We start from the raw sequence: 22354 nt of genomic DNA on the forward strand, positions 1-22354 counted from the left end.
TAACATTTTCTTAAAGGTTCAGTGTGTAGTATTAAGTGACATCTAGTGGTGAAGTTGCATGTTGCAGCTGAACACCCCTGACCTCACCCTCCCATTCCAAACATGAAAGAGAACCTGTGGTAGCCTTGAGTTGTCGTAAAAACTCAAAAGGTATTTAGTTTGTCCAGACTGGGCTACTGTAAGAAAACATGGAGCCCTCCTTATAAGTATAAGTATTAAAATATAAAGGTCAAATGGTCAATTTTGCCTCAAACATTATTAATGACCACCTTTCTGGAAACAATTAAAATTTCCATCCACCTTGGTTGAACTTTGTGTTAAATGCTAATTAGCAAATGTTCACACTTGAGATTGTGACCAAGATGAACTTACTGTTAGCATAGTATTGTTAGCATTTAGCTCAAATCACCACTGTGCCAAAGTACAACCCTCACCAGCATGGCTGCAGAGGAGACTAATTGTGTTGCTGTGTCTTGTTTCAGCATGAGGCATTAATCTCTTGTGCAAACACACGGATCTGAATGTTTGCAGCGCAACATTTCAAAGAGGGTGTTTAAACGTAATTAATTTCTGATGACTAATTTGATGTTCTCCACTCCCCAAAACAGTTTGCGTGACTGTTTTACTAAATCCCACTAACTGCTTTCTTGCTTAACTTGTGAAGCATCTTAGAAAGAGAGGTCAAACGGGGCAAATTCAGCTCAGCTCCTAGGACCTGTATTGTCCAAAAAACATTACAACAGCTAATTGAAGTGTCAGCGTTGTCTTTATAGTTAAAACACAGACAACATATTCAAACAAGCATTTTTAATGTGGCTATGAACTTCACTTAAATATTACATATCTTTGGGAAAGTACAAGAGGTTACCTTCCAATAAATCTCAGTATAATGCAGCCCCGTTTAGCTATAATAAAAACAACCCACTGTCACTGTACACTTACTCAGCCTATAGTTGAATATTACAATAATCATCTATAAGCACTGAATGCAAATGCAGTTAATATTAAACAGCAAATGGCATGTTTTTATGAATACACAATAAAATGTCCTGAAAGTCAATAAAGGTCCGTGTTCATTGCCAGGCCTTGTTGACCTTCAGGAACAGAAAACATGATATTAAGACACGATCATGGTCAGATTAAAGGTCAACAACTGAAGAAATTGTGTGAATAGCTTTTTTTTAATTAACATTTTCAAACACTAAACATATCAACCCTGTGAAAAAATGAACTTCTCCACAAGCAACATTCTTGATAAGTCCACCTTAAGACACGTTCCAGCTACTATTTTTTCAGCCGATTGCTACAAAACAATAGTGAGATATAAATATTAGACTCTTACACATTTCTGCAAAACATTAATTTACAACAACATTCAGCTGCCACACCATCCTGTCCTCAGGGCTGCACAATTACCCAGCTTAAGTCACTATCTTCACATTTTACCATTTGCATTAGAATGGCTGCCACATCCAAATACGAAATGGAATTTCATGATGACACTGACAAAACTTGAAGTACCACCATTGATTAAAGTTAAATCTGCCCTTATTTTAGGCCAGCAAACTGTTTGAGAGACTTGCTAAAACATGATTGCATTAGTATTAATCATATTCACAGTTGGGAGATGTACATGTAATCAGGTTTACATTACCAGATTAGAAAGAGCAAGTAAAAATAATCCAAAACTGCTCAGATTAGATTGAAATTCAACGAATTATGTTACCACTTGCAAAAAACATGTCATGAATTTTGTATTCAGTAACTGTCTCCATTTTAAAGTCATCTGCTCCAACCCTGGTCATAATTGGTTGTAATTGTGCAGCCCTGTGCTGGCATTTAAATCATCAATCCTTCTATCATAATACATTTAAACTAAATTCACATACAGTGAAAGAGTTTTTGTATTTTTTGTCAACCGTCTTCGCTTTGTTTACAAACACAATAATGATGAATCAAATCCTGTAAATTTACAAAAGCTAAGTCAGAATATATATTTCTTAGTTGGACTATAGCCTGTTAGCAAGGTGAATGATTGTGCTGTCAAGCAGGTTTGGTTTATCCCTTTCACATCAGTTTTCATTTTAGTGCATCATCTCATAATTTAATTTCGACTCTGAAAAAAGTTAATTAAATACCAAAGGTGACACATTGGCAGATTTACTGACAGAATTTAACACCATTTTGCTGAAAAACTTTTCAGGCCCTAATGACATTGTAGCTCATCTTGTGCTGTTCATCAGAGTAAAAGTGCATTAGTAAGATTTGGTAAATGTACAAATAGATATATTTATATAAAGTTGGCCATTAAAAATTCTCCCTCCCATTTGATTCGCACTTTGACACTGATATTTACAATTAAAATAGGAACATGTGTCAGGTAATGCAGAAATATTGAAATATACTGTAGCTACAAAAGTAACACCTCTCATAGACACACACACACACACACGTTACATACATATAAACGTGTATATACACACTCGCACACAGACACACACACAAACAAAGTCACCTAAGAGCATCACCTTAACAGTGTCCATAGAAAAAAGGAGATGGAACTGTCTAAAGTCCAGTCGACATGAAATCAAAGGACGGAGGAAGAGACAGTTCTGTTGCTCTTAATAAGATGCAGTGACTCAGAAACACAGTCAAAGACAGGACAATAAACTATGATGGACACATAAAAAAAACAAAAGAACAAATGGAATCAACATGGAACCTATATGTGCTATTGCTTCCTGACCGTGATCAACCACCTCTATAACAAGCTTCACACATAACTGTACCTTTACAATGAAATGTTTCTCATTCGTTTACAGTCACAATGTGTCAGTACTTGGGTTTTAAAGTGTCAGAAATTAAACAAGTAAATTCAGAAACCTTCTATGAAAGTTATTTTAACTAACAAAAAATATTAGCTTATAATGGTGATCGTCCACATCTACCGACTGCACATCCTTCCACCACCAGACTGTTTTCAAAACCTCCAAAATGCCTGAGATAAAAAACATTTGCAATTCTGTGACAATGATGACTTTTTTTGATTATGTATGTGAAGTTATTGAACCAAAATTTAACTAACTAATATAAAGTTTCTGATTTCAGTAAAAGGGATTTATATTTATGCCCACTCCTCATTTGTCATTATAGATTTAATAACTTCCCCTTCATTCCCAGACGTTCCGGTTAATTTCCATGTAAAGTGTCACCCCTAAATAACCCGAGACTCCAAACATAACCAATCTGCAGGGTTTCAGAGCCCTTGAAAAATGGCTCAGAAAACAAGATGCTAAATGAGTGACAAGACAAATAAATTGAGACATAAATATACATATAAATATAAACATTTTATACATGGAACAAAATGGTATTGTTGAAATCAATGAACATATGTTTGATCACATCAAACCTAAGATAGATATGAGAGTTATTTCTTCATGTAGTTGTACAGGAAAAGCAGTATGGATGGTGTCTGAAGTTGTAGAAAGACGAGGACACGCATCACAAACACACACATACACTCACTCATAAACTCATTCAAACCTAAACTTCTTCCAGAGCTCTACCAGGTCGGCATCATGTCTGGGAACCAGACACGACCCAGATGCTTTGACACCTCCCAGTGGATATCATCCAACCCATAGCGGTGATCTGGGACCAGAACGTCCTCCATGATGGATAGCTGCGTCAGTCTGTCTCCGAACATCTTGACAAACTCCACAAAGGCGCTGCAGGACACTTCACACTCTCCCAAGCCGATGGCTGACAGCTGCGTGCAGCGCTGGGCGATGCGGATCAGCTCCTCATCCAGCGGCCGCAGCCCGTTGGCGCACACCACAAGCTCGACCAGCCGCGGGCAGTTGAGCCCGACTCTGCCCAGCACGTCTTTGCTGACAGAGCGGCCGAAGTACAAATGTGTGACGGGGATTTCATCGCGGAAGAAAGGGCCGAACTCGTCCTCATAGAGAAAGAAGTACATGACCAGATTGAATTTAGGAGAGTGACGCACCATGGCGTCCCAGCTGCTCTTCTTGATGGTGTGGAACTGCTGGCCAGGATTCTCACTAACCACGTCGATGCGAAGGTGCTCGAGGTGAACGTGTCTCTCCGAGGACAGGGCGATGAGGAGTTCGTCACTCAACAAATGGTAGTTGAGAGCCAGTTCTCTCAAGCCGTGGCATTGATCAGCCACACACAGGATGCCTGGGATGGAGAGACGCGTAAATCAGGAGGCTACAGATCTACTCGCAGTTTAGGGCTGAGCACAGGAAAAGATGGAACTACCCTGACACTATTATTTCTCCTTGTAGGTTTTATATTTAGGAAGGCAGATCTGTTTAAACAGGTATATAAACCCCCTTAACCCTAAAATATCAATATTTCGAAATCATACTGCATCTATATATCTCCTACCTACATTAAGCCCAATTAAGCCTTGAAAGATAATGAGGATGCTTTAATATTCATTTTACTTAACCATTCCCTCTTAAGTCCCAATTAGTCATTATCCAACATTAACTTTCACAATGCTTATCAGCCCTTCTATTGTTGAGTACCTGCAGGGGAAACGTGAGGGCAGCTGCTCATTTTCAGCAATCGGAGTGTGTCACTGTTGTTGGCCACCAGCACTTTGAGGGAGGGGTCATCCACGGGTGTGTCGTCAATCTTCAGGGACGACAGGGATTTGGAGTTGACAAAAACCACCGTTAGCGCTGAGATGAAGTGAGACTGGTGAAAAAGGGATAAAGAGACAGACAGACACTGTAATTAATCCTTCTTTCATCAGCTTCATTCCAAGATGGCTGAGTAGAATGCTGTTTAATTCCTATGAGACAATTTGTGGTGTGAATAAGGGCTATACAAATACAAATCTGATTGATTTAACTATTAATTGAATACTTTTAGTTGATTGAGCTTAAAATCTTTAGTTACAGACTTCCTCACAAGCATCTTAAGCTGCTTTCTGACAAGCATTGACATTTTCCTGACATTTTGCAGAGGGGCTGTATGTGAGTTAGCAAAGGTCCATGTCAGTTGCTCCGGACATTTTCAGAAAACCTTTCCTGCAAGCCCCCTCAGACCCAATATTCTGGATATTTGCTGCAGTTAATGACTGAAAACAGCTTCAAACTAGTTCTTATCTATAAACTGTTGCATTGTTTCCCCACAGCAGAATATTACGATTCTAAACTAGAAACAGTAGATGCACAGAAATAACGTATATCTTGCTGCGGCTTACCTTGGGCAGCTCCATGAAACTGGGCCTGGCTGTGGAGATGAGCCCCAGTGTTTTCAAGGAACAGTTCACGAGCTGAGAGAGGATGTTGCACGCTGCCTCCGCCGACTCTCTGCTGCTGTCCACCTTAACAATATAGAGAGAGAAATGTGAAAACCAGGTGACACTTTAATTTGAACAGAACATAAGAATTTCACTTCCATCACTTGCACCACCCTCACCCCACATTGCTTCCTCTCCTTTTCACTTTCCATTCGTACCTTGAAGCTGACATACTGCAGGTGCTTGGAGTGCCTTTTGATTATCTGTTTGATGAGGTCTGGGTGTGTGGCCTTCAGGTACGAGCTGGCTGGCTGGTTTAACTCGAACTCAAAGCACCGCCACAGCTCTGGCATGTGAAAAGCCTGGTTCCAGCCTCGACACACCTATGGTGACATTAGTCAAATCAAGATATAAACCACTTGGTTAAGCTTAAAAAGCATTCATAGATTATTCAAAACAAGAAACAACAACATTATTTTTAAATTAAATTAAACAATCCCTAAGCAAGCTGACAAAATGCTTTTCCCAGGCGAGAGCAGAATCCTTAAATTTAAGATCATTATTGTCTGATTTGAAAATCTTGTGTTTTTATATTTTTTGCTAATGGACTAATTCTACTGGGTCAATGCATCAGATTAAGTCGACTTGTCACTTATTATTAGTATTAGTATTAATGATGTGTTGCAAAGGAATGAGATGAACTAAAAGATCTATCAATAATACATGAGTAGAGATTGTGTGACTTTCCGCAAAGGAATCTCCAGAAAAGAAGAAAATCACAAGACCTGTCATGAGAATTTGCCTGCGCACATGTTTCATTACGGAGTGTGAAAAGAAGTAAACAAGAGGGAAACTCAGAATCCAAAAAGGAGAAAAATATCAATAGATATGCAACACATAAAAACATCAGAACTCTATTTTAGTGATTTCAACTTTGTCTTGTGTGGTGCTGCAGAGTTTCACTTAATGTTTTTGCTTGAAGTTGACTTTTTTAAGTGTCTCTAAAGGTTCTTGGAGACCTGAATTTAACGTTGTGCTTTCTCTATTTTACATACAAACATACTGTACATACAAGGTGGCAGTAGTCATGTAGAAGCTCTTAGTTGTAATATTTTACATATAAGATCAGATAAATGTTGAAAAAACACATCAATATCAGTGTCATGTGTAAAAAAGGTTTTCAAAAGGTTTTCATGTGTGTAATCTGGGTAAAATCAATTGTAATGAATGGTGCCTTTGTACAAACTGAGCGGGTGAGTAACTTGACTATGTTTAATCCAGCTTTGTACTCAGTAGTGCCAAATGTGGAATAAATTCAAGTTGCAATAATAATGATTTTTTTTTCAATGGATTGACTGCCTTGTTGTTTTAGCTGTGTTAAATAAAATCCACACATGACACATGCTACTCCATGAAACACTAATGATAAGCAGCTTATTAAAAACCATGAGAATGAGGAACAAACTGTTACAACAAATTCTGCCAAATAATGAAGCTAAAATATCCTGGATACAAACACTGCCATATTGCACATTTTGAGGTGTCTTCGCAGTTGCGACTGAAGGACAGAGCTGCATTAGCCCGGTTCATCGATATATAAATGCTCGGCCAATCAGAAGTCAGCCTCAGCTGTCAATCATGAGGTTTCACCCTGTTTTTATATCATCAAATGATAAATTAAAACAAAACTTACTGGCAAAATTAGCACAACAAACATCAGTGTGATGAGAAACTACTTAAAATGTCATAAACCATCTTTGAGAAAAACCATTGACGTAGTTTGGTCCATGTCTGATCCACTAATATGGAGGAGACGGCATTATACTGTACATGACCTATACTGCAGCCAGCCTCTAGGTGGCGACTGAGACACTTTGGCTTCACTTTTTGGTAGCAGTCATGTCTTCCATCTTTACAAAGAGTCTGAGATAGAGACTGACAGGACATCACTGCGTGGGTACCTGAGACGCGTAGGCTCTGTCCAGGAGGGGCAGGTACTGGAAGATGTGAAGCAAGATCTCCTGAGGCAGATACTCGCATCGGGAAGCCTCCTCCTCCGAATCCTCCTCCCTTGTCTGCTTGCAGGCTCGTTTAAGAGACTCCTGAGACCCACCGCTGGTGCCGCCTCCGTCCTCCTGCTCATCCCCCTGGAGAACTCGCTTCATCCTGGGTAAACAGCAGAGTTTGTGCAGGGATTCTTCATTAAAAGACTTGACATACAGAAGGTATTTGTGAAATTAGACAACTATTTTCATTAACAGTTAATCAATTCATTATTAATTAGGTCTTAAAATTAATTTCAATAAGATAAGACAATAGTATGAAGAGTATAAAAAATGGGATTTTTTGTTAAATGGCCTAATGACAATCGAACAAACTTTAAACTGTCACTCAGTTTTTAGATTAATCGATTAATTATAAGTAACTTCAGAGTATTTACATGATAAACCACTTTCAACTTAGGATTTAATAAACTCAGAAAGTGTTTATCAATCATAACATTTTGTATGACACACATTTTATTACCGAAATTCATAAAAAAAAGAAATGAACATGTCAGATTTTTCCCACAATGATGGCTGACACAGGGATTGAGATGCACCAATTTACTCTGGCTTTCAAAGCCAGTGTCAATATGTGACATCTTCCCACCCACAGGGGGCCACTACTGACTCATAAGCACTTCTTTCTGCAAATACTGTTTAAAAGCATGAAGCAGACTTTAGGTAAATATAGAGGTTTAAAATAATACCTGAATGTGCTAATTTGTTGTGTATTTGATAGCTTTAAATCAATAAGAAAGAAAAATCATGCAAACGACAATCGAGCCGATCAAATATCAAATATATCAGTACAACACAATACAACCTTATACCATGGGATGATGTTTGCCATATTCACAGTATATAGTAATGCATCTATTTAGCAGTTCACACTAAGTTAACTTTTCTATCTGGTTGTTTTTAGGCCACTGTTGGAGAATTCAGTGGATTGGATGGGAGAAAAAAATACAAATGTCCAGTATTTTCTTTTGCAATGATCTAAAAACTCGATTGATATTCTGACAACTCAGGAATAAAACAGAAGCTCTACCGGATGATCTGCTGAGCAACATGTTGGAAACCATGTTTTTATTTCTCATTACAGACACAGAGAGTAACTTAACTTCCACAAGCACAGTAACGGGTACTTGTAGAGGGGACACGCCCCCTCCTCCACGTTAAGTGGCGCAGCCGGCAAAACAAGCGAGTTAGCTTCTTAGCCCAACCCGGCATCTTAGCTAACACCTCAACAAACATGTTGTAGCGACTGTGAAGTGGAAACGTGGAGATGTTTGTGTTCAGCCTCCCGCTCACAGAGCTCAGGAGCAGTGGAGCCAGCCCTGCCCCCCCCCTACCTGTCTGCCTGCAGCCCTCTTCGGATGTTTGTTGCAGAAGTCGATCGCTCAGCCGGGGCCGACACAAGAAAAGTGCGTTTTAGCTCGTGCACCGATCAGACACATTGGACCATAGGAGTCTGCGGTGCGAGGAGGGGTCTGCGCACAGAGACCACCCGCTGAGGGACGGAGCTGTTCGCAGTCCGCTGGTGTTTGAGGAGCCTGACCCACTTCTCTGCTCTGGACTCTGCCGCTCCGCTGGTTGTGCTGGCAGAGGAAAGATGGCGTCTGTGTTGTTGTGGCTGGTCTGCTGTTCCACCGCCCTGCCGGCAGGGGGCGTGGGGGTTGGGTCACTCTGTAAACTTCCAGCAAGGAGGATAATTATTTAAAAATAAAAGAGACAAGAGAAAGATTTGTTTTTACATTTTAAGAATAAAGTCGAAATGTTAAGAATATAGTCGAACAACATGAAAGTAGATTTTGTTTTTTTTGCATGTCGAAAATTAGGGCCATATTAGAGATTTGGATAATAAAGTAATATGACAAGAATAAAGTCGTAATTTAATGAGAAAAGTGATATTTACTGAATAAAGTCATCATTTAGTTCTAAAAAAGCCATGATATTACAAGAATAAAGTCGTTATTTAATGAGAAAATGAATTTTGCTAGAATGAAGTCATAATATTGAAAGAATAAAGTCACAATATTACAAGGATAAAGCCATAATTTATTGGAAAAAGTCATATTTAGAAAATAGAGTAACAATTCAGTTTTAAAAAGCCATCATATTACAAGAGTAAGGCCACAAATTTACAAGAATAAAGTCTTAATTTAATAAGGAAATGAGTCATAAATTCAAGAATACAATTTTGGTTTAATGAGCAAAACAAATAATTAGAAAAATAACTATCAAGGAGAACCTATGCTCACTGTAGTCCCAGTCCTTCTGGACCCAAAATCTGTATTACTAATCTCATTGTTTCTTGCGACACTCTAAAATAACACACAGATGTTACCAACCATGTTTCTGCCACACATGCACAGTGCACAACAAGTGAAAATATCCAATTATCATGCTCCAATAATAAAGACAACAAAGATGGCTGCAGAGCACATGGAAGGATAAATAAAGCTTTTCTGATTCTGATGAAGAGAATGTCCCCTGTGAAACACAAATAATTATATTGTGCATTATTATATTAATATTCATGCATCAATGTATTTGGTGGCTGTAAACACTAACCTCCTGCGGGTTTCCATTGTGGATTATTTTGCTCTGCACGCTGAGAACTAATGGAAATAAATTCATGGATCTTGATGAAACAACAAGCACATTTAGGGGACTGATATTCATGAGTGTGAGCAATTTGGTGCTGGTCCAAATAAAAATCCTGATCTAGTGAATTTAAATGTGGTTTCATAGGGAGACTGTTGGGCTTTGGTGGAGGTATGTGCTCTACTGAGTGCCATCCTAGTTTATGGTGTATTTACCCATGCGTCTGCATTTCTGTCTGTAGATAGTACAATCATATGACCTGCTGGAAACTGGACAACTGAATTTTAACAAGTGGATCAATGTATTTTCTACCCATCCATCCATCCATGACGACATTACATCTGCCAATCATCATCACTCCCCTACACGTGTAACTGAGACGTAATGAGTTGATAGACAGTTTCATGTTTATTAAAATGGGACGGATTCACAGTTTGTACACATCCATCCACATTGGCATTGATTAAGAAAGCAACAAGTACAAATGCAGTATATACATACCAGTATACATATATTTATAAAATACAATAGCATTCTTTTTTTGTTTTTTGTTTTTACAGAGCTTTACTGTATTTTTTTTTTATCATTATTACTTGAAGTCGTTGTTAGGAGGACTTTAAAGCAAGCTACACTCAAAAGTGTTTGGACCGAAGCTGCATAAGCTGTGAATTTCAGTCACGGATGGAAAGCGAGTCGACAAACACAATCTACAACAGATCAGATCTCCATGATGGAAAAATCATCCCATGTTTCACAAACTCCCCAACGGAAATGGGTTTACAGTCACAGAAGGCGAGGATCAACAGCACAGGCACCGGAGGAAACGAGCGAAACCCCCACAACAGTGATGTGTTTCGGTCGGGTGGAGAGTCGCATATAAGTTAAATAATAAAGACTTGGAGGATTTGATTGAGGGATACTGACTAATTTCTTTTTCAGAACTCAATTGGATGAAACTTCTTATGGAGTTTGCAGTGTGTAAAGGGTGAGGATTTGTGTTAGTGGAGAGAAAACTGCAAACGTTTCTTGTTTTTACTTTAAATCTGTACGAGCATCTTCAGTGAGTCAATGGCACATTTCTAGGACAAGAGACAAATATGAAAACATGGATCCACACTGATGTAAGAGTGTAAGCCCATGTGCAGCAGCTTTACATCATCGTGTTCAGGGGTTTCTCACATTCCTCCATTATGAAATTCATGCGTCTTCTTGTATAACACAGTTTTTCAAAGTGAGAGTTTGACATAGTTGAGAATTTTTTTTTTAGCAAAGCATCCCCTCCAGCAGATGTTTAAGAACACGTCCCTGATTGTGACTGCTCTCCCAATTTAGCAAGACGGACACATTATGCACCTGCTATTAGTTATGTCTGTCTGGGGGAAGAAACGTTTATGAGGTCCAAGCCGCACTTTATTGGTTTCTGACACGAACATGACGTTTGGAAAGCACTAAAAGGAAAAGGCAGTGCTTTGTGATGACAAGTCTGTTAAGAATTTTAGGGCTTCATTATGATAGAATGGGGCCGACTTCTGTCTCTGCGAGAGGTGTCAGGATTAAAAGGTTAAAGCCGTAACTCCAGCACTTGGGGGGGAGACAGTTATGAAAGCTGGGATGTATCAAGCCGTATGTTCTCGGGCCATCAAAGTCGTGGGTGATAAAAGTTTTTGTCTTCGCAGTTTCATTCACTACTTTCATTAGGAATGCTGGAGCACTGCATCCTCATCGAGCGTTTTATTTTCATACCAATGCACTGTCACGGTAGGTTGTAATTTTTCATGATTTCCAGGAAGATATTTTTAACAGCAGTTTTAAAAGAATTTCACTTGAACCAAGATCGGGGTGTGAGATAAGAGATGGAATAAAATGTAAACAGGTTTGGAGGATTTGTTCCAAACAGGTAAATAGGAATTTTTCTCTATCATAAAAAGACATTCAGATCCAGGGCAGAATCTTAGTAAAGAACATTAAATCATTTCCACAAAGTACCTCTGGTTGATTGCATTTGTTTTTCAAAAGATTACACCGTACTGCCATCCAGTGGGCAGAATCTTTTTTTGCAGCTTAAACTGAAAAATAACAATTACAAGATAAGAATAAAATAAGTGAAATACTCACAGATACTGATTGACAATGTTTATTCACCTGTTTGGAACAAATTACCTCTTTTACTACACATTATAGAAGTTTTCCAGCCGCACATTTTGACAGGACATTTGTTTAGTGTTGACAGAAGCAGGATTTAAATTAACTTTATCTATATCCTTGTTTGTACTGAACAAACAACATGATTGGCAGGTGGACAGTGACGATCCCATTCAGTTACTTGATATCAAACAAATATATCTGAAGCTTGATTTCCACATTATTTCCACAATATAACTGAGCCGTAACATTTGCTGCCATGTGTACTGATCAGTAGTTTATTTGATTTGCGCTTTGTTTTTAGAAGGTCGACCAAAGTCATCCTTGGTGCAGTTTGAGTATTGACAGGAGTCTCCACAACTGACTTACTGATGATTAATGGAGCCAATGTAAGATTTCACGTAGTGTTTTACGTTGTTGTTGCTCCACAGGCGATAATCTAAACAACAGGACATTCAACATGGAAAAGGTTTGGATTAAACTGCTGCCGTTAAGTCACTGACTGAAATACTGTGACGATAGCATGGACCACCCAAATGGATGAGGGAGAAATTAAAGCAGCACCGAGAGCAGATCTCAGGAGTAAGAGACTGAAACATAACATTTCGATGAGCAAGTTAGGACATTAATAATACGTTACCCATATGAGTTGATCAGCCGAAAAACATACCAGTGGTGATACTGTTCATGCTTCAATAATATTTCAACATAATTCAAATATTGTGAGTTTTCTGTAATTCGAGCGGTTTCTCAGATTCAGGTGTAAAACTGTACGAGTGAGGACAAGGACGGAAACAGTACCGAGCTCACAAAAAAGGACAGCAGCCCGTCTTTGTTTAAATATATTAAAAAGGGCCCGATGACTTAGATGTTGTGTTTTTTACTTCTATAAAAACTTGCAATCTGAAAGTGTGGTTTTATTGAAGCACAGGAATAAATAGCTGAAATCATCGGTTTCTCCCTCACACACATACACATACAAAGGCCAACACAGCTTTGTTTGCATCTCTCATTAACTCCACAGCATATTCTTCAATGGCAAAGTGTGCTCTGTGCTTTTTTTGTTTTTTACCCCCTCAGTCCTCAGCCATCCCAAATCTCAGCATGTCCTGCTTTAGTTTGGTGCCTCCGATCGCAAATCACATGACAGGTTAAAGGATCGAGTCTCACGTGTGGTTACTGTTATTAGTTAACAGTCTCTTTGTGGGAGAGTCTCTTACTCTCTGGGCGACGCAGTGAGTGTGGACAGGCACTCCACCGGGCAGACACACCACATCGGGCTCACTGAAGGTGTTGTGGCACAGGTGGCATCCTTTCTGATCAGACACAAAGATGGGTTTCTTACGCTCTTTCAACTGGAGGAGAAAACACACGACAGAAGAGTGACAATGAATTAAAGCAGCAATGGACGCGAAGGTGACACCCTAAAATCTTTCAATGATAAAAATGTTTGCAGATTAAAATGTTAAAAAAATTGTTTTTACAGCTCTACTTAAGCTAATTATTTTATTTTTTAATTTGGTTTATTCAAGATTGCGTAATCTATTGGAAAAGGTATGAAAAGAGTAGGTAATAAGAGATTTTAATAACTGTTAATATTGCACCTCAAGCAACAAGCTTGGTCACAAACTGTATTTTTTAACTCTAGCATGTTAAACTACACATGCATTTATTCATCTTATTTGCACATTTATTAAATCATTCATTATGCTATGCATTTCTCACCCTGTCATGCAGCAGTTGAAGGTTTTCGGAGTGGGCAAGCCCCAGAGCAATCTGCGAGGTGCGGCCGGCGTGCATACTGGCCCTGACCGATCGACCCAGAAAGGGCCGCAGCAGCTGCATCGACCAGCCTTCTGGTAACATGCGAAGGACACGGGCGGCGTCGAACACCTCGCCGTGACGGTTAAGGAGGTCCACTGCTGCCATCTCCAAGTCTCCACTGCCACCTTCTGCTGCAGTCTGGGATTTTTCAGGATGGCTCGTCGAGTCAAGATAAACTCCCAAGAGCAAGTGAAACAGCTGCTGCTGATAAGCAGAGTCCCGGCAAGACGATGCCCATATACAGAAGGCCTCGGCGGAAGGGAAGTCTCTGAGCTTGTGCACCAGTATGTGCAGAGCTTTATCGTGCTCCTCCAGTTTCCCATGTAGTGTTGCACGCTCTAGCAGCAGTTGTTCACAGTTCTCCATCTTACCTAAGCAGAGCAGAGAGCACAAAACATCAGCGGTCAGAACCTGCACGATGACTTTACAAGCCAATTTGGAAAAAGGTCATAAAGCTTTGGAGGACTTCCTTTTCACCCAGAACTGCACTTAAGCCTGCATTACATTTAAGCCAAAACAATTATTGATTGTACTATGACAAACTAAACACCAGAACCATTTAGTCACTAAACAAGAGATGGTTCAAATATTGCAAAAAAAGCTTTCATACAAGTTTACACAGCAACAGAAAGTCACCTTCAGACACGTGTCTCACCTAAAAGAAACTGTGCACGGTAGAGGTTGGACTCCCTGAGCAGGGCCTGGAGTCTGTCTCTAGCACTGCTGAGCTGCTGTTCATCTGTGGGCGACTGTGAGAGCAGTGACAAGACCCTCTCCAGGTACAACACAGCCAGGTGTGTGTGGAACTTCTCTTTCTGCGTTCCACAAACATGGAGAGAAAAAAATCTATCAAGCTGCTTTGATGTAACAAATAGAAGTTAAATCCTCAAAGGGCAACATGAAGGTATTATCTTGATTAATTTCTCTGAATAAGAATTGAAGAAGAAACCTGAACCAGGCGGTCCACCTTCCGGTTCTCTCACCAAAACCTCTCATTCGCATTAACAGCAGATAATTCATCCTTTTTTTGTACCTGTATCTTTCTCTCCAACACCAGGTGTTCCAAGTAAAGAAGCAGCGCCTGGCTGTGCTTTCCCAGGTAAGTGATGACATCGTCAGAATTCAACTGTGGGTGGTCTTTACAGACAGGTCTCTTAGTGAAGATGTGGATGCCTATCTACAAACAAAAAGAGGCATGTTAATACCACTTTATGCACAATATTAGAAAGATATGTTTAAAAATCACCTTAATGACAAGTTGACTGGCACTAACAATCTTTGACAGCAGTTACTGAGGCCATTTAATGTACAGGTAACCTACGGTGGGATTCTTCAGCAAAGCCCAGTCTGCATACTTCCATACAAGGTCCGGATTGGAGCAGGAGCAGAGAAAGTCCACAATGTACTCATAAAGATCAGATCTTGTAGAGTCTTGCAGATCCCCATCTACCACACGAATCCACAACTGTCACAAACATAAGAAAAACTAATAAGTTCACATTATCAAACATTATATTGGTGCTGATTCTTCTGTAAGAATCAAATGATGGGCAAATGAGTAGGTGTACACACCTGAAGCGCTGCTGAATCCTGACCATTATAATGATAGAGCAGCCCAAGTGCAAAATATCTAAGAGAGGGAGAAAGAAGCATGAATGAGGCAAAGCTGATCCCTCAAGACTCAAATATTGTAAAACATAATTGAAATGGATTAACTAAACTGGGCACAGTGGTGAAGCTTTACCCGGGTGGCAATTAACAGTGGGGGGCAAAAAAAAGTATTTACCCAACAAAGCCTCATCGTCCCTGTAAGACTTAGTGGATTAGTGGAAATTACACTGAAGAGTGTTCTCCTCCTCCAGTTACCACAGTGTTAAGAAAAATATTAGATGAATAAATTGAGACCACTACTTTACTAAAATCTTCATAAAACACTCAAACCAAATTCACATAAAAAGACGATATTTAACAAGCTCAGTCCATCTGGAGTCAAAATAAATGGGTGTTGTTTCACTTTAACCGTTTGCATGTGTCAATGCCAGTATCAGTGTTGAAATTCACTGATTTTCACACATTTTAAATTACATGAACTCAAAAAGGAGCATGTTAAATAAAAAATGATGGCATACATACTTGTGATATTTTTCCAGCCACGGGACGCTGTCTGCCATCAGGCAGGCATTGTCTGAAGCTACCAGGTCTAGAAGGCTGTCGTGATCTTGTTCAGCATACAGCTTTAACAGTGCTGTGTCCACGTCCTCTCTGCAACCATTAGCCACCTCTGTGCTTTGTACCTGTGTGTGAGGATGAAGAAAGACTTTTTGTTATACATTAACAGTGCGACAAGGACGTCTGTCGTGTGAACTCTGCAAAATCTGGTGTAAACAAAATGATTTTTTCTCCATTTACCTCGCCCAAATAACTGATGAGGAATCTCTTGCACCGCAGCACTTTATCCTGGTCGCCCTGTGCCAGATGGTTGAGATCGGCAAACTCGTGGAGAGGAGGGTGGCAGCGAGTGAAAGAAGAGGAAGATGGCAGCAGTAGAGGGTAGAGAGATATCAGCTCTCGCACGTCCAGCTGACCCTTCCTGAAAATAAATATATTGATAAATAAATCAAGAAATGCACACCACAACTCAAAACTGCTTGATCCTTAACATTTGTTATAGTTATAATACCATTAATAGCTATACAGCTCATCACTTAAGGGTTGTTGAGGTGACTGGAGCCCATCCCAGCTGAGTAAGAGGGTAAGAGGCAAGATACACCGTGGAAAGGTCACCAGTCTATCTCTGGGAAGTTTTTAATAACGGAAAATCTTCATATTCTTTTTCAATTTGAAAGTTGAAATATCAAAGTGTGATATCTAAAAAAATTATACCATTATGTGGATTCAGATTTACACCAAAAGCAAATCTAAAGTTTCTCTGTCCGTGGCCAAACCTTGAAACAGGAAAACACACATGACCCTCCTTGGCTGTGGCATCCATAAAATTATGAAGTCGTAAATGAATCACAAAGAGTTGGAACAAAAGGTTCAACTACAGGTGCTATAAACAACAGTTACTGCTGAAACAGTTTGGAATACAATGGGGTATCAGCTTTGGTCAAGTCTCCAAAACCACTTTATACAGAGACAGCAAAGCTCCTGAAGTCTAAATAAAATGTGTGTTCTGAAAAGATTGTAACTAATGAATAACCCTGTTAATTTTATGACTGCTGGTCAAGGGTTAACAATTTATTTCAACTTTCGATTTGATTTCAGTCCTTGAACGCCCACAGCTCAATATGTGCAGGTTTGTGAGGGTCAAAAGCATCAGCAATGGTAATTAAAAGGAAACATTTTAACTCTAGAGAAATACGATTTACTAAAATTATATTTGTAGATGCGGGAACGTTCTGACTTTACAAGGAAAACCTTGGGTCTGAACGGTTTAATTTAATCTCATGACCCATCAAATGATGTTTTCACAAAAGGTGGTAAATGATCAATGACTCTTACCTGAAGTGTTCTCTTGCTTCTACAAGCTGAAGTTGGCCGAACTGTATGAAGCCTGCCTGCTGGAGGATTCGTTTGTGCAAAATCTGTACATGCGGAAAGTGACAGTATGAGAGTTTAGTTTATAAAAATACTTTCAATTATGTGATTCAGATGAATTTAAAGTTATAATATCATTGAGTAATATGATACCAATATTACTGTAGTGACTATGACTCATCTTTTCAATATAGCCATTAAAATCTAAAACACACAGTTTGTTACCTGGAACTTGTCTTTGGGAATATTTCTCTGTGCTCCCTCAGTGAGGGTGAGCGCCTCCTCCACTCTGTGACTGGCCAGTAGGTCCTGGATCTGTCTCTCCAGTGGCAGAGGCACCAGGACGTACACTCCCTTAGTGGAAGCCAGGATTACCTTCCCTAAAAACACACAAGACTCACAGGTCAGTACCTCAGCAGCGCTCTCACACAACCAGAAATATGTACAGTGATATCACAGGTGGCTTTAGTCTTTAAACATCATTTTGAATGATTGCAGAAACACCAGAGGTAACAAATAGAATGTTAAAACACTCTGACAGGGTTTCCAGAGCTTTTATTCTGAGCATCAACTATGAGGATGAATGTTGTGCGCCTGTTTTCCAAAGCTTATCATCTTTCAGCTGCTTGGTTTTTTTCTTCAGATATTTTATGGGCATTTTACGCCTTTATATTATAGATATGACAGTGAACAGAAAGCGTGAAATGGGAAGAGAGAATCGGGGAAAGATATACGCAGCACAGGGCTGGGTCGGAAACAAATCGTGGCCGCTGCAGGAGGAGTCAAGCCTCCGTATTTTTCAAAGCACTGCAGAGCTTTAAACAAACGAGTGGGGGAGCCTGCAGTACAGGTGAGTTTACAGGTGCCTCCCAGTTGCTTCTTTTTTTAAAGCTATGTAGTGTAATATTTCTTTATTCTACCACTGTACTGAAAGATATGCTGCAACAGGAAAGGCTGCCTGGGCTTTATACCCCATGAGGGAAGTCAAGACCCCAGTGTACAGCTCGTCACAGCTTTCAGTCGCTCTCTTATAAAATATTTTGGTGACTCAGTCCAGAAATCTTACTTTTTAATGAGAGAGCCTGTTTTCCTCAACAGAAGCACATCACTATGAAAGAAACATCCATTTTAAATTATCTCCTATAAATCAGATGGACAAACACAAACTCTTTCCACTAAAAAATGTTTGAAGTTTAAAGGTCTTGGAGAATCACTGCATATGAAAAGTTGTAAAAAGTCTTTTGTAGCACCACACAGTACAGTGAGGTTTATGAAATCAAGTCCTAAACTGCAACAAGGTTGATTCATGTTAATTATTAGACCTGCTGGAGGCAAGACCTGTTTCACCTTGTTCTTACATCATCTCACACAAGTGTGTATTAGTAAGGGAGCTTATTGACTATTCATCATTAAACCTGTCACGATGTTTAATGAATAATGTAAAAAAGGCATCAACATTAATTAGATTATTACTTTTTCCTGTTTAATAAGTGGTTTGATTAGACGACAGCATTACATGTTAATACCTTCAAAGTCTTGCAGAATGTGTCCATCCCTGAATGAAAGGGTCTGTTTCAACTGTTGGTCCAACATGCTGTGGATGGTGATGAAGCTCTCATCCAAGGCCACCACGTATGGAAAACACACAGCGGCACCAATCACGCTCTCTGACCAGTTGACTGGAGCCCGCTGAGATACCCCTTCTGCATTGGCAAACATTCCTGGAGGGAGCAGGGGACAAAGGTTGTGAACATTTGTTAATGTTACAACGTATGAAGCCTGTTTGGTTTTGATTCACTACATGATAAATACTGTGCATAATAACTGTGGGTTGCCAACACTGACCACACATAACTCCTGGAAACGGGTTAATAATTAAAATTCAAGACACAATTCAGCAGGGTTCACCAAATTAAATTGAAGAATTGTTTTCATTGTTTTAATGTCAATTATAAAGCATTTTTTCTGATCATACAGGTCGAAGAATAACAGAAAACCAGTAGAGACAGTTACTAGAAAGAAAACAAACTGATACATTTTTGTCAGAACTTCCAGGCTGTGTATAAAAAAAATTCTTTGTAATGTAATAAATTAGTTTGCGTGATGTGGACCTAGATAAGCGGCAGAACATTTATGGATGGTTTAACCAATTAAGAAATAATCAATCAAATTATTAAAGATCTGCCATAACTTGTGTTACCATCCATGGCAGGCGAGAAACAATATCCAGGATCTTTGTATATGCAAGTTAAGAGTATATAAAAGCTTCGAAGGATCTTTAAAGACTTCTTAAGATCTGCAGATACCTCGTTTTTGTTACTGACTTACCGAGACCACCAGGTGCTGCTAAGAGGAACTCCTCCCTGCCGATCGTTTTTACAATGGGCCTCCTCTCATCACTGTTGTAAGGGAAGAGGTCTTGAGAAGCTCCTGTGTTGTAGTTCAGGATCATGTATTGTGTAGCGAGGGCCAAGCACAAGAAGTAACCATCGAGACTGACAGCACACGGCTGCTCAGGAGTGGTCACCTCTTTGACCAGCTGGACTCTGTCCTCGTACACCATGAAAATCTGCACTGTCCGCCGCTTGGAGGAAAGTACTCCCATTTCCACACAGAAGGGATCCCCGTTCACCGGGTTCTCATTAATGCAAAACGCCGTAACACCTCTGATCTTGGCTCCGCCTCCTGCAGCTGAGGGCACAGTCTCTAATGTCACCATGTCAACGAGGAACACGATTCCATCACAAAGTACTATCAGGCGCTCCAAAGCAGAAGCAGCCCGCAGCTCAGCAACTGGTTTCTTGAGGCCCAGGTATTTGTGCAGCAGCTTCTGAGGCGAGTAACTCAGTTTCCCTTTGGAAGACGTGACCTCATCCAGCAAGAAGTGGTGGATAAAGCAGTCGTTGGTGCCCACGTACAAGTGCTTCCCACAGCATTCAATGCACTCGATGTTGATCCGAGCTTTGTCGCCCATGAGGAGATCTCGCTCCACAGCGGGGACAAGCTCAAAAGCCTTCACACTCATCTCAGCCAAGGCATCTACACTAGATGATACAAAACAGACAGGCATCAAGAAAACTGCAGTCGAGTCAAAACAATCAATATTAGAATGTAGTGCAAACCACGTCCTGGATACATTAAGAACTCACTGGCAATATCTGAGTCATAATGAGGTATGGACGCTTTCATTCTGCTTTGAAGAAGGTCAGAGATTTTCCTCTGAATAAAGACTCACGTGAGAGTGAGACTTTAAAATGCCAAATATCTGGAGTATTGGTTAGAAACCTTGGGCTCTGGGAGCTCAAATAATTAATTAACTGAAATAAAATGAAAAGACTTGTTTCTAGCTTTATAAACTGTATCAACTCTCCAGCACACAGGTCAGCTTGTGCTCAGTTAAGATCAAACATTTTGCCTTTGACTGTAGGCGAGTGTTACCCGTTTAATTTAGATGAAGCTGAGAATTAACACATGAATTGTAAATTCTCCAGGCATAAACTATAATGTGATCTTTTACACTATTCCTGTAAACCAGTGCCAGACATCACTGCGGGTTTGACACGACAGGTGACTGTCACAACACAGTGTGTTACACATTAGACATATGACTGTGCACAGGGTTTAATAACTTCCTGTCAACATACGTTTGTGCTTATTGTTTAATCAGTTAATAATGTATATGCTCTGATATACATTAATATAAATTGCATTGTGTGTTTTGCTTTTATTTTTGCCTGTGTAGGGACTTAATTTGACGTATTACTTAGAGTCAAGCCCTTATTCACATCTGTAACTATTTTTATCAAACATGATAGTGTGTTTCTTTCATTACCAAATATTATTAAGGGTGTATCATCAATTTCTGTGCTGGTTAGGTAACTTGCTTTTCTTTACATAGAAGCGTATAATCCACTTTATTATCATTTCCCAGTGGTGACAGCTAATAGCGTTAACGCTAGCTAGCTTGTCAAACCCACAAAGGCCAACAATAGCAACAAAACGAAGTCCACTGGTTAACACCACCTGTCAGGAGGTGGAATCAACTGATAGTAACATATATTATACATGTGGGGAAAGTGTTGTCGGTTTTATACTTGATTAAGTTGCTCCTGGGCCAGCTAGCCGAGTAAGTTAGCTAGCTAACGTTAGCTTACAGAGTCTGCTCCCCAGTGATGTCCATGCTAGCAGGCTAATGAAGCTAGGCTACGTTTCTAGGGTGGCTAAAGGAGGGGTTGTTACTGATGTGAACACAGGAGCTGTTTTGTTGAATCGCCAAACAGAAACAGCGGCTCGCTGCTGGTTTCCAACCGGCCTCTCTCCCCTTGAGACGATGCTCTGCGCACCAGCTTCCTGCCGACTTTCTCCGGGAGCTCTTAGCATACCTACCGCTGCAGGCAGCGCTCAGGACGGCAGGCGGGTTCACCACACGCAGGCGAGCCTCTCTACTCCAGAAACAGCGGCCACGACATAGATTCACACATGAGGATGAATTATCCCATGCTGCTGTGGTCGGCACCGCACTGACAAGCGGAAATTGGAGCCTGAACGGCGGCGGTGGGTCCTTCCTCGTCCCGTAGAAAACACCCAGTGACACCGAGCCGCTGCTGGCTGCAGGTGATGCGGGGCTGCGTTCAAGACTCTCGAGTGGGAGGGGAAGTTGTTGACGATTTGTAAACACTTTGAAAAATGGGTTCTAAATTTATTTTATATTATTTTATTCAAATTTTTCAAATCAGATTAGAGTCATGGATCTTTTTCAAGAGACAATGTAACAATAAACAAGCAAACAAACACACAATCAGCCACCAACAGTAACATAGCCAAGATCAGATAGTAAAGTGTTAAAATCTATGAACTGACTTTTTTTAATGCAGGTTGCATCTCATACCAATTAAAAGCTGCACAGTACAAACAT

The 22354-nt window shown here is 40.0% G+C and overlaps 2 protein-coding genes across 7 annotated transcripts; both read right to left on the bottom strand.

Annotated features, from left to right (window-relative positions):
- Positions 1 to 792: 792 nt before the first annotated feature.
- LOC117756267 (F-box/LRR-repeat protein 3-like) lies at positions 793 to 8953 on the bottom strand. 4 transcript variants are annotated; one of them, XM_034576712.1, is made up of 6 exons: positions 8679 to 8953; positions 7243 to 7447; positions 5500 to 5664; positions 5243 to 5365; positions 4560 to 4731; positions 793 to 4206 (listed from the first exon to the last, which is right to left on the bottom strand). In XM_034576712.1, exons 2-6 carry the CDS (start codon positions 7444 to 7446, stop codon positions 3566 to 3568), a joined length of 1305 nt encoding a protein of 434 aa, XP_034432603.1. In that variant the 5' UTR covers position 7447; positions 8679 to 8953; the 3' UTR covers positions 793 to 3565. The 4 variants fall into 4 exon arrangements, with proteins under 4 accessions (XP_034432603.1, XP_034432595.1, XP_034432586.1 ...); XM_034576704.1 differs by having other exon boundaries at positions 7243 to 7451; XM_034576695.1 differs by having other exon boundaries at positions 7243 to 7450; positions 8674 to 8953.
- Positions 8954 to 12428: 3475 nt separating this feature from the next.
- tgfbrap1 (transforming growth factor, beta receptor associated protein 1) lies at positions 12429 to 22085 on the bottom strand. 3 transcript variants are annotated; one of them, XM_034580187.1, is made up of 13 exons: positions 21826 to 22085; positions 19768 to 20483; positions 18966 to 19160; positions 17665 to 17819; positions 17404 to 17486; positions 16309 to 16489; positions 16033 to 16193; positions 15472 to 15529; positions 15221 to 15364; positions 14933 to 15076; positions 14555 to 14714; positions 13801 to 14270; positions 12429 to 13430 (listed from the first exon to the last, which is right to left on the bottom strand). In XM_034580187.1, exons 2-13 carry the CDS (start codon positions 20462 to 20464, stop codon positions 13242 to 13244), a joined length of 2637 nt encoding a protein of 878 aa, XP_034436078.1. In that variant the 5' UTR covers positions 20465 to 20483; positions 21826 to 22085; the 3' UTR covers positions 12429 to 13241. The 3 variants fall into 3 exon arrangements, with proteins under 3 accessions (XP_034436078.1, XP_034436087.1, XP_034436095.1); XM_034580196.1 differs by having other exon boundaries at positions 19768 to 20478; positions 21826 to 22062; XM_034580204.1 differs by having other exon boundaries at positions 21822 to 22062.
- Positions 22086 to 22354: the final 269 nt, after the last annotated feature.

The sequence above is a fragment of the Hippoglossus hippoglossus genome, chromosome 3, assembly GCF_009819705.1.
Source record: "Hippoglossus hippoglossus isolate fHipHip1 chromosome 3, fHipHip1.pri, whole genome shotgun sequence".
NCBI classification, from domain to species: domain Eukaryota; kingdom Metazoa; phylum Chordata; class Actinopteri; order Pleuronectiformes; family Pleuronectidae; genus Hippoglossus; species Hippoglossus hippoglossus.

Coding starts and splice junctions, on each gene's coding strand:
- tgfbrap1 (XM_034580187.1), bottom strand. CDS start 20,464: ATGAGTGTGAAGGCTTTTGAGCTTGTCCCCGCTGTGGAGCGAGATCTC. Junction 17,487..17,664: donor TTCCCAAAGACAAGTTCCAG/GTAACAAACTGT, acceptor CCGCATGTACAG/ATTTTGCACAAACGAATCCT. Junction 16,194..16,308: donor TCATCAGTTATTTGGGCGAG/GTAAATGGAGAA, acceptor CCTCACACACAG/GTACAAAGCACAGAGGTGGC.
- LOC117756267 (XM_034576712.1), bottom strand. CDS start 7,446: ATGAAGCGAGTTCTCCAGGGGGATGAGCAGGAGGACGGAGGCGGCACC. Junction 5,366..5,499: donor TGCAGTATGTCAGCTTCAAG/GTACGAATGGAA, acceptor TATATTGTTAAG/GTGGACAGCAGCAGAGAGTC. Junction 4,207..4,559: donor CCCTCACGTTTCCCCTGCAG/GTACTCAACAAT, acceptor TCTCCATCCCAG/GCATCCTGTGTGTGGCTGAT.